General features: G+C 35.1%; 1 protein-coding gene across 9 annotated transcripts in view; it reads left to right on the forward strand.

Annotated features, from left to right (window-relative positions):
• The window catches only part of LOC108711240 (collagen alpha-1(VII) chain), a 181,287-nt gene that overhangs the window by 112,064 nt on the left and 56,659 nt on the right, over nt 1-12,564 (forward strand). For 7 of the 9 annotated variants that reach the window (XM_018252788.2, XM_018252789.2, XM_041586592.1 and 4 more), the window contains exons 71-79: nt 1,342-1,422; nt 4,597-4,650; nt 4,840-4,884; nt 8,072-8,116; nt 8,423-8,458; nt 8,780-8,839; nt 10,951-11,076; nt 11,696-11,767; nt 12,199-12,234. In XM_018252788.2, coding sequence (XP_018108277.1) covers nt 1,342-1,422; nt 4,597-4,650; nt 4,840-4,884; nt 8,072-8,116; nt 8,423-8,458; nt 8,780-8,839; nt 10,951-11,076; nt 11,696-11,767; nt 12,199-12,234 — 555 coding nt within the window. The remainder of the gene's footprint in view (nt 1-1,341; nt 1,423-4,596; nt 4,651-4,839; nt 4,885-8,071; nt 8,117-8,422; nt 8,459-8,779; nt 8,840-10,950; nt 11,077-11,695; nt 11,768-12,198; nt 12,235-12,564) is intronic. The other 2 variants (XM_018252787.2, XM_041586594.1) reach the window with 2 other exon arrangements.

The raw sequence follows: 12,564 nt of genomic DNA on the forward strand, positions 1-12,564 counted from the left end.
TTTACTAGAAGTTTATGATGTTACTGGAGACTAGATTTGAGAAACAGTTATCCACCCAAAGACTTTATTTGACTTCAACATAAATAGCATTACTAACTTGTAGTGGTGTATACAGGGTTTTTATGATACCTGCCTTGTAGAAATATTCAAGCTTGCAGGCATGCCCTAATATATCCTTCTGTGTGAGAGTATTCCTTCCATTAAATTTTATAGGACTGGAAGGAAATTTATTCAGTGGCTCGCCAGCCATTACAGATCAATATCTCTCAACACGTTAACAATGGTAACATACTAGAAATCGCTACTACAGAATATAGATACTACAGCAGAATGCCCATTTAACATTCTCTGTGAGACTAGAAATAATGGTAAAAAATAAGTGAAAATGTAAAATTAGGGTAATATAATAAAAAAATGTAAGGGTATTCAAAGGATATAAGAAGTCCCTTTTCTATTTTAAAATACTTGTATTTTGTTTATAACAAGGTTTAAGCAGTTTAATATAAATGTGTATACTATATGTGACAGCATTTCAGCATTTACAAGTCAGTGTCGGACTGGCCCACAGGGATACCAGGAAAACTCCCGGTGGGCCCAGGTGTCAGTGGGCCTCCTGCTTCAAAACATTTGGCATATTTCATGGCCATTCCCTATTTCTATGAGAACAAACAGGCTAAACAGATTGAATAACAGATTATAGCATGTAAAGAAAAGATATTAGCAGAATAGAGGCTGCGTGAGGAGAGGAATTATATTAGTACTGAGAGTGGGCCCCTGGTCTATGGAATTTTGGTGGGCCCCTGGTCTAAGGTTTTCGGGTGGGCCCCTGGTGTCCCAGTCCAACACTGTTACAAGTTCTCTCATATGTACACTCTAATAGTGATGAAATTATGTGTTTGTGTGAAATTCAGCACTGCATTGATGTCACAAATACCAATAACACATGCAAAAATATATGCAATAAATAAAAATCCTATGTACCCTGCCTGCTTGTTGGTATCAGTAAAGCTTGTTGGGTGCTGTTACAATAATATTGTAAAGTGATTTTAAACTGATTAATTTTCATTGTATACATATTGAAATCAATACAAAAGTATTTTGTAGATTTTGTTCGCTTCCTTCAAAGTAAAAACAACAATATGACATGCAGTAAAACAATGCTCTCTGCACAGAATAACCTATGCCAATATGATTTGCTGAACAATTATAGAAAAATAAAGTCAATATAAATTTTAAATATTCATACTGTAAAGTGTATGTTTTCCTAAATATAACTGGGAAACTCACATTATTTGTACAGAAATTTCAATGTATAACATCTACAACTGGTTTTGATTTAAGCAGACCATCGCCAATTCCATTAATTCATCAGAAAATATGGAACATATTCGAGTCCGAAGGATGGCAAAAGACTCAGGACCGGTGAGTAACTAATCTTCTTCTCTGTCTATGGTATGTTTGGCTGTATTAGCAATTTAGCAGTTTAGTATAAATTATATGTATAAGCTATGTATAAGCCGTCTTTGGCCAGCTTTACTAATAGAGGTGTCTATAACATCTAATAAAGTTTTATTTTCTTGTAGTAGTATGGTCAAAAATAACCTCTGTTTGGTTGCATTGGGTAACAGTGCTGCAATTTAATATCTTTGTTAGTAAATCAGTTTTTAGTGAATCTCTTTTCAAGACAAAAGTTAACCTAACCTACAGGAGAACAGTACCACACAAACCCAATAAATATTCAGGCTTTTTAGCTGAAGAAATGTACTTGAGATTCAAATTGTACCTACAATCATGAAGGGTTGAAGCACAGGTACTCTTGAAGATCAAGTTTCATATACAATAATTTTTTTTGCCATTGCTGGAATTCTTCTCAGCAGGTTAGAAGTAAGCCCTGGCATTCAGTTGTTGAGACTGAATAACTCCAACTCCAATGTCACCTCTCCTTAATTACAAAAAGACAAAAGGTATCTGGTTAGAGAAAACAACAGCAGATATGTCAAAGGTTGACTGAGCCATGGGAGTCCAAGTGCCTTTTTTAAGAGCAGTGGCTATAATAATAATCTGGGAGAATCATTGACTAAAATGTCTATATTAGCAGGAAAAGACAAAAAGGATCCATTTTGAAATCTTCCATTGTGATAAAATAAGCAAGTAAGGAGATTTTGAACTGATTAAAAGAACACCTTTTGATCATAGTACAGGTATAGGATCCTTTATCCGGAAACCCGATATCCAGAAAGCTCTGAATTACGGAATGGCTGTCTCCCATAGACTCCATTTTATCCAAATAATCCAAATGTTTAAATATTCCTTCCTTATATGCTGAACAACAATCTTAAAGGGGTGGTTCACCTTTAATTTAAATTTTAGTATGTTATAGAATGTACTTTTCAATTGGCATTTATCTTTACGTTTATGTTTTTATAGTTTTTTTAGGTATTTGCCTTCTTTTTCTGTCTTCTTGAGGAAGTGACTAGTAAAGTAACAAAACGCGTCGAGCCATACTCCCCCCCCCCTGCCTGCAGCATCCATGTGTATCTATGCCGTGATTTTAACTTTATATTTCAATAAATTTGGATTTTTAATCATCACACTCGTCCTACATATGTAGCTAAAATGACAGGCTGAAAGTGTGTATTGGATAACTCTTCTTCTGACTTCCTAGCTTTCAAATGAGGGTCACTTGCCCCATCTTAAAAACAAATTCTCTGCAAGGCTACACATTTGTCTGTGACAGAGAAAGCAGGATTGATCTTTTAGTTTCCTATGAGAAAAGGGGGTTGGCTGAAAGTAGAGGATAAGGTAGTAACTCTCATGAGAGCTTTCTCAAGCTGATTTTTCCTGAGACAACAATGTACCTTGATTTATAGGGACTCTTCATGGCTAAATTATTAGTGCTATACATGTTATAGGTGCAAATGTGTACACATCAGTATGTACTACACATAATGCTTGCTCTAGAAGCTGGTCCAGATCTCAGCAATATTGTTAGTATTGTGCCCTGTACTGTCAGCACTCACAGGTGCAGGGGGTGCTTTACGTAATGCCTGGCCATTCTTTTTTGCTTGTCTGAATTATATCTCAACTATATGATGCCCTTTTTACTGTGAGACACAAACAGCTTGCCATACAGACACTTTCTCTTTACCTGAGTATAATATAGGATCAGTGTTTAAAGTACTGTATAAGCTTTTTCCTATAATAGTATCTACCTCCCTTTTTATTTTACAACTGTTTCTGACTGTATATCTTAATCTATGTTTTTTTTTGTAATATCGTTTTGTTAACCTTTGCACCTTTTATAATATTAAATATAAAATGTAATAAGTTTATTCTTTAAATGACCCTAGCACAAAAGTATGTAACTGTGAGCCTTAGCCCTCTGCATGCTGAGTGGAATTGCTAGTCTGTGTATGCTAGTTAACCCTTTACTGGCTGTGGAATCAGGTGTGTATGTTGTATAGCAAATGAAGTTATCTCTCCTGAGATTGGTTGCAGCATGTTTTGTATGAGTTTTGTGGGTGGTGGCTGGTATTTGGGGTGCTGTTGTGCTAGTCTAACCTGTGTGTAAGATGTGTGAGAGATTGAGTTAGTGACCCCTGCCATACCTAAAGTCACGAGCAGCCGGAAGTACAGTAACCATGACACCCTGTCCTTGCATTTAGCAGCTGTGGGGACATACCAGGACAACCTACCTGATGTACGGCGCTAGCTGATATAGGTTATGCTTGCATTTGGGAAAGTGTGGATATTACACGCAAGGAAGGGAAGGAGCGGTTTTTGTATTTTTGGAATATTTAGGCTATTCTACATGTATACCAATTCATGAAAAACGTCTTTCTTTAAAATGTAAAGAGAGAAATAATTTTATAGATTGTATTATCTCATGGATTTTGATAGGGCTGTAAGATTAACTGTTGGATTTAGTTTAGTATATCATTTGTCAGGTTTCGGTGCAACAGTCAATATCAGTGATAGCTATGTCAACTATCACATTATCAAAACCTATGTAGATCTATACCTTTGAGCAGTCATGTTGCACATAATCTACTAGCCTGAAGCTTAGCCATTCAGAAGAAAGAGAACTTTACATATTCTGCTTTAAATGGTTGGTAAATTCCTATCAACTTTGCAATTAGTTTTACTATTTTTTTTTTAATAGTTTTTGAATTGTCTTCCACTTCTGCCTCATCTGTCTTCTATGCAGGCAGTCTCCTATTCATATTTTTGTCCCTTGTTCAAACCACTAGGGTAAACTGTCCCAAAAAAGCTACATAATTGAAAAACAATTTAAAATATTTTGTTGTCTACAACAGGTGAACTACCCCTTTAAATACTGTATAACATATACAGAAGGGAAACACTCCACAAAGATATTTTCATATTTTAATCAATGTATTTTTACGTTCCTTCCCAGTCTTTGTTTCCAAGAGCAATGTTGCTTTCTCTGTATAGCCTCAGTTTTTACTGTTGTTACTACTTAAGCTCCCACATATTAGTGCAGATGCAGTTGATCTTGAAAAAAGGCATAATTTTACCATTTAGATTATCCCTGTGTATATGCTTTAGACACAATTAATACATGTTTTTACACAGAATCCTAATACAGAAGAGGAAAGTTTAAACACTCATCAGCCAAAAGGTCACAAGGTAAGGTATTCATCTGTAACTTTCATTGCTTCTCAGTTAAGAAATGGTTCATTTAAGTTACAAACAGCCCCAGTATTTGCCATAGTATGTAGCACCTTAACAAATATTTATTTTACAAAATTGTCTGTAACTTTAGAAATGTCTACTGACTGTGACTTTCCTAGTAATTCATTCATATTGCAATTTCAGGAAGGAAAGGGACGTTCAGGATCCCAAAGAGACAGGGCACAAAAGGTATTGATGCTCTTGTATGTTGGTATCACATATTGTGCATTTCTCAAAAGGTTTTTATTTTTTTTAATAAACATTCAAGATATATGACACAATACCAGTAAAGACGTACATTAAAATGTCCCCAAAATAAACAGAAAACTTAGATTGCAAAATCAATACCAATACAAATGCAAAACCTCTTGTTGTAACTAGATAAAGATGCCTGTGCATTCCTCTGCCTCAGTTACCACCCTACAATTGTACCCCCTACAGTTGAAACTGCTACAAAGAAGTACAATGTAGCTCCACTCCCAAAGCTAAGGGTAGTTGATGGTTCAGTATGGAAATGTGAGTTGGACAAAACAGAGTAAAACACTGGATAGACATGGAAGAAGATTTCGAAAGTGTCAGGTTTTAAAAGGGAAGTAGCGCTTGAAATCGACTGGTTTTGTCATATGTAAACAACTTTTTAAATCTATATTGAATAATTAAATAATTGACATTATATATATATATATATATATATATATATATATATATATATATATATATATATATTTCTTGGATGAGTATCCGCACTCCAAGGCAATGGATAAGTAGGGGTGCACGGTAATATTAACATACAGCAAAAGTTTCCAGACCAGCACTCCCTTTTGGTGAAAATCAAGGAATCAAGGAAGATCCTTGAAAAAGATCCCTATTGGGATCGAAACTTTGGAATAAGATACCATGTCACAATAAAAGATTGTTGATTTTCACCAAAAGGGAGTGCTGGTCTGGAAACTTTTGCTATATATATATATATATATATATATATATATATATATTTATTTACAAAAACTATTGACACATATCTTATAATACACATAAAACAAGTTACACTACATAGAATGTATAACAAGTATTTACAAAGACAATTAGAAATATGTATATGTTGGATCTAAATCCACTGCCTCTCATCCTTCCATTTGATCTGGCATCTATGTCCTCACTGCAGGAACTCCCAGGACTCTCTGACTAACTTAGCCTATTGTATTAACCTATAGACTGACCATAAGTTCATGTCAGGTTCTGATTGGTCAGTGACCAATATATTAATCTTGGGGAGTAGGGCATTGATTCCTGAGGCTATTCATTCCAGAATCAGGACAATGGAATGGGGAAAGGCAGTGTGTAGACAGGAAGGTTTACTTTTCCAGCTGCCCCTGGTCAAAGGGGAGGGGATTTAACAACTGTATGCTAAATTGGGTGTCTTTGAAGCTTGCCTCTGTTATGTCCTGATACTATCTAATATGTAAATGACACAACATTCTTAGATACAAATCACAATGTATACATACAATATACACATATTGCATATAATAAAGATATAACACAAGCAAGTCTCCCTGAGGTAACATTTACAACTGATATATTGATTTTGCATATCAAACTATTTAGTATGGATGCACCTAAATAATATAGCTGAATCCATTACAAATGATTCTAGTAAATAATGAACTAAATATAAATCCTATTTTCCAAATTCACATCTGAGCACAATCCTCAAAACAGCATTAATATTGAGCAAAAATGTGTTGCTTTCAGTTATTTAGCTTCTCATGTGATATATAAGGGTTTGGATTTGCTTCAACTGAACCTTAAAGGGGGACTATCATGAAAATGTAATATTTCTAAATACAATCAATTAAAAATTCTGTACTGTTTCTGAAATAATCAAGTTTATCTTCACTATTCCTCTCTCAGATCTGTTTCTCTTCATTCTGTCTTCATGCAGCAGTTGGGTGTCAGATAATCATTGACAGTTACATCTAATATATCTTATGGGGGGCTCCTTTTCCTAGCAGATGTATTAGAGCTAATTTAAATAATTGATTCTATACAAACAAAATCTAACTGCCTTTTGCACAAATTCTGCATGCAGAGAGACAGGATTTCTGTTCATTTTAATATATTGGATCATTCATCTGACTCCTGAATGAAGACAGAATGAAGAGAAACAAATGCTGAGAGAGGAATAATGAAGATAAACTTGATTATTTCAGAAACGGTACAGGATATTTAATTGATTGTATTTAGAAAGTTTGTTATTTCAGTATGCTGAAGCTAATATTACATTTTAATTTTGGTGCTAGTTCCCCTTTAAAGATTCTACCACATACAAAGTGCTGTGCTTCAACCTAATCTGCACAAGGATCTTATATTTTTCACATACCTACTATTTACCATACCTACATGTATGCAGATCTATCCCAAAACCCTTATTGACAAAAATACAAATGCTTCTTATGTCTTGAGGGTCTACTTTTTGACATTTTTTGAAATGTAATTCATAAGAACTTTCCGATATCAGTTAAATATTTACATTTTTTTAAGTTATTTGTAAATATAAGTGCAATTCGATTCAGTGTTTTAGTCACCTTTTCTGTACTGCAGACTCTGACCCCTGAAGCAATGTAGCAGAAGACAGTGCTCCACCAGCCACAACTTCATTTTCTGCAATATGTTGCATACTTCTTTGCAAGGCTGGCTTCTGCGACATTGTTTCAAGGATCAGAGCCAGCAGTGCAGAGAACAAAAGAGACAAACTGCTTTCAACACCTCCAAATATAACGAAACAATGGAACTGTTTTTATTAATATATATTGTAAAGTTGTTCAGGACAGGTATGGGATCCATTATCCAGAAATTTCGGAATTACAGGAAGTCCATTTCCCATAGACTCCATTTTAATCGAATATTTAAAATTTTTATCAATGATTTTGTTTTTGTCTGTAATGAAAAACAATACCTTGTACTGGATCTCAACTATGAAATAAATAATCGTTATTGGAAGCAAAACAATCCTGTTGGGTTTAATTCATGTTTATATATTTTTTTAGTAGACTTAAGGTACGGGAGAGAATTCTAGGTCCCGAACATTCTGGATAAGAGTTCCCATACATGTATTACTATTTTTTCATTGTGAAAAAATGTGTGCAGTTCCCTTTAAGGGGTGAGCTGGCAACTTAAATCACATATGAGTTATACAGCCATAATACGACAATCTCTTCTACATAGGCAGCTAAAGCTAGCTATGTTTGTCACTGGCATTAGTCAGTAAACATGTTAGGGTTAGGGTAAGAAAAATCCACAAATGTCATATGAAAGGGATTGTAGAATGCATGAACTGATCCTGAGAGCTAAGTCTGCTTTTTTTGTGTTTTAGGGTGAACAGGGGGAGCCTGGTGAGCCAGGGATTCCTGGTCAGAAGGTACATATTTATTATTTCTACAGTATACTATCATTTCAACCCCTGTTAAAACTGTTTACTTGAGTCCCATATATACAAGGCAAGTGGGTATGTATAGGATTTGTGTATAAAATCACTATGTTTATTTGGGCCACCCCCATAAATGAATTACTTTTCTTGCAGTTCAACTCTCACACATAGTTCCTACCTGTATAAGGAATGAATTCAAAAGTATACACAGACAAACATTTCCAAATGCTTATTATCGTAGACATTTTCAATTTGTTGCACAGTGACTATCTTTTTTTTTTTTTTGCTATTAAACAGGGTGAAAAGGGAGATATTGGAGAAAAGGGACAAAAGGTAAAAATTGTTCTTTGAGTTTCAGTAATTGGGTAAAGAATATTTATAGCCCAGTTTTTTTTTCTGAAAAAAATGCCTCTACATGACTAGATTTAAAATTCCTTGGGGGCAGTTTGCATCTAGCCTTCCTGTTAATAAACCTAGATTATTATAAACTATAAGTAGCATATAAAACAGAATTTATTCATAAATTTATGGGGAAGGTTGATTGAAAATTCAGAAAGATGTAAAGATGTTTGGCTGGGAATAGCCACTACCTGTATTAACCTTCTCACTGCAGTTTTCTCTAACCAAATGTCCTGTTTGTCTGCTTTTTTTCAGGGGGAGCCTGGTGTTGGACACCGTGGGCCAATTGGACAGGCTGGACCACCGGGTGTTAAGGTAGGATGTAGGGTTTTTAAAAGAGAATGCATAATTTAAGGTAATCCCCAAATTCTGCAAAGTTAAAGAAGAAGGAATGGTATTCCTAGAAAACATTAGTGATATGTTAACCAATAATCCCCCAATTGAACCACTACATATTTTTCTAATTCACAAGGTTACTTAAAACTATTGCGAAAATTAAAATGTAATATTAGCTTCAATATACTGAAATAAGAAACTTTCTAAATACAAACAATTAAAAATGATGTACCATTTCTGAAATAATCAAGTTTACCTTCACTATCCCTCTCTCAGCATCTGTTTCTCTTCATTTTCTCTTTATTCAGGAGTTGGGTGCCAGATAAATGATCCAATATATATTATAGGGGGCTCCGTTTGCCTAGAAGATGTATTAGAGCTCACTCTATTAAAATCACCAGAAATCCTGTCTCTCTACATGCAGAATTTGTGCAAAGTGCAGTTATTTTGTTAGATTTTGTTTGTACTGGAATCAGTTATTTGAGTGAGCTCTAATTCATCTGCTAGGAAAGGAAGTCCCCCTATAAGATATATTGGATCATTCATCCTACACCCAACTGCTGCATGAAGACAGAAGGAAGTGAAACAGTTGCTGAGAGAGGAATAGTGAATATAAACTTGATTATTTCAGAAACAATGCAATTTCGTTTCTTACTTCAGTATGAGGAAGCTTATATTAAATAATTAAAATAGTTTCCCTTTAATATGTTCCATATTGAATTGCTTGTGGTTATCTATAGTTTGTGGTCACCATCTTTAGCTCGAACTTCCTCCAAGCTCTTATAGGTTATGTGCCTGCGCGAACATTTTTTCTTACTTATACAATATACCTTGTGTGTGTGTACTGAAAAAAAAAAGTGTAAAAAACCTATTTCATAGAAGGCTCTGTATTGAATTTGTGCAAGCAATGGCCTGGGCCATCACTGAAAGAAGCAGATTCTTTTCTTCCCTAGCTGTTTTAAAACATGTTTGGTGTTTTAAAGTACCTGATGCAGTCAGTTACTGAAACTCATGCAGGGAACTGCTATGTCTAGTACCTGATGCTATAAATTTGAGTTTTAAAGGCACAGTGTGCACCATTGTTCAACATGAGTTTCCTATTATTTCAATCTTCATCCTTTTTAGTTAGTTAGTGCTTTGTTAGCAGGAGTCCATGATGCAGGGGAAGAAGCTCTAATTTCCCTGTTTAGCTCATGAAATAACAAAAGACATAGATTTTGCCTGATTAAAACAAGTGTAGAGGATTGACAGATTATTTGCTCTTTATAATTACAGGCAGTCCCCATAACTGGCTGGACAGATACATTGTGTCCTAAAATGTAGTTAAGAAGTGTTCCTTGTTCCTGACTCTATTAGTTCCATAACTGGCCACTTTACAGTGTTGTAAATATATGTATATAAAGAAGAAGCAGATAAAGATCATTCTCTCTTTCTTCCTGGATTCCTGAGCAGATAGGTGGGGCAAGAATGGGATCTAGGCAAAGGTAGGCCTAGTTAGTGTACTCCACAGAGAAGGTTATTAAGGATCAGAGTCCTGGGTGTACTGCCCAAAGGCACAGTTCTAAGTGCACAGGTCTAGGAGTAGATGCTGTCCTGCCTAGGTTCCCCTTCAGAGGCCCAAAGATGGGAATAACACGTTCAAGCTGACTATATATAGTCTGATCATTGGCTCCTGATGAACATTCACTTCTTAAGAGTGTTGTCTTAAGACTGCATTATATTCATATGTATTTATCTCCAAGTTCTCTCAATATGTGCTTACCAATAAAGAGGAATTGTTTGTTTTAAAAACCACTTGCTCCCTATATTTGAGAGTGTAGTTAAGCAACACCATGCCTCTAACATACGAGAGAGTCCACTCCTGTGAGTTAAATGTAAGCTACTGGTAATACTCCATTTATCTTTATTCCTACAGAAACAAAAAGTATTTTCAATCCTAATCATTGAACTGTTTAGCAATGGGGTATACTGCCCCTTTAAATATTTTGCTCAGCTTGAAATTTACAATGGGTCTTTCTCTGCTGAACCAATCTCAATATTTTATGAGGTTTACTAAACACGGTTTGAAATATATTTGTTTTGTATTACAGGGTGAGCCAGGAGAGCAGGGACCCCAAGGAGCACAAGGAATTCAAGGTATCCAAGGCAACCCAGGCATCTCAGGATTCCAAGGTGAAAGAGGAGTAACAGGATTTTCAGGGCCTCCTGGACCACCTGTAAGTTTTTCCGAATTACTGTGGGATGAGTCCTAAATTAAAATTGATAAACAAATACAAATTTCTTGTAAATGATAAATATGGAACTGTAAAAAAAGAATTAGTAAAGACTAATAATATCCTCTACCTTCTAGTTCTTTAAGGGACTTAGCAGATTGCTACCAACCCAAAGTCTCTGTGAAAAAATATGCATAAATAAAAAACAATACAATTTGTAGAAGTTTTAATTGTGTATAGTGTATTTTAAAGGGTCGCTTGAAGGTAGCATATTATTTACAGTAAATGCAAAAATAACATTTCAGTAAGAGGTTTTATTACATATACTGCACACTGGTGCAAACTATCAAATTCCTAAACTTTTTCCACTGGTGAATAGGCTCACTAAATACTTTCAAGGTTTAAATTCAGACAGGGGTAACATTATTCATTCAAAGCAGTAATTTTTGCCATTGTTAATATTTTTTCAACCATTTGAGTAATGTTACAAGGTAAAAATATTAATAACACCTACAAATGTAAGCACAATCAGTCTGCTAAACACAAACACAAGCTCACCATTTAAACAAATACTATGGTGACCTAGTAAATTGGAATTGTAAGCCAGTGTTTTTATTTGCAGGGAGAGAGAGGCAAGAAGGGAAAAAATGGAAATGCTGGACCACCTGGCCCCCATGGACCAGCAGGAAAACAGGTATGAAATATTACTATGTAACATGGCTTCCCAGGAGTATCGCAACTAACATGATATAGCTTTTCAAGGCTCAACATCTTTCTTACCATTTACTCATCCATACATAGCCAATAATAGCTGGCAACTCGGTCCCTGCAGAACAAGTCGGCAAATGTATGGTGCCCACCGATGGGCCTGCCCAACTGATATATGGATGAAAATCTGGTGGCTTAACCAGGCACAGATCTGCTTGTTTCTCAACCTCTCCAAATAAATCAGTCTCACAATGTAAAGTTACCTTTACTCTTGCATCTAATTCTGTGTGCATTGTACCATTACAGACAAACTATTTTTGGGCCACTAATTTTATAAACATAAAGTTACAGATTGTATATGCATTTTATATATTGTTATCTATACTAAGATAATGTTTAATTTATTCTTCCCCTAAGGGTAAACCAGGACTGCAAGGAAGTAAGGGTGAAAAGGTGAGTGATAAAGCGTATCACACCATCTCAGCATTCACTTTAAATAGAGATATGGAATGGCATTTTTAGAAACCTTTCATTTGTAAGCTATAATTAATAACATGCCAGCTTTAAAGAAAAGCTTATGTTTTATCATTTGAAAAAAATGTGGATATAATAATATGATACAATTTTAGTTTGTTTTGTAGCAGTAGCATTGAAGTTGCAGCAGTGAATACAAAGTCTTCAGTGTTCCATGCCCCAAAAAATGACGGGGAAAACCATACTTCTTTTTATCCCTGATGTTTCCATCTAGAGACCTTGTCTAGCTGAAGTTAATATTTGAGAATA

This window comes from Xenopus laevis, chromosome 3L, assembly GCF_017654675.1.
Source record: "Xenopus laevis strain J_2021 chromosome 3L, Xenopus_laevis_v10.1, whole genome shotgun sequence".
Lineage (NCBI taxonomy): Eukaryota > Metazoa > Chordata > Amphibia > Anura > Pipidae > Xenopus > Xenopus laevis.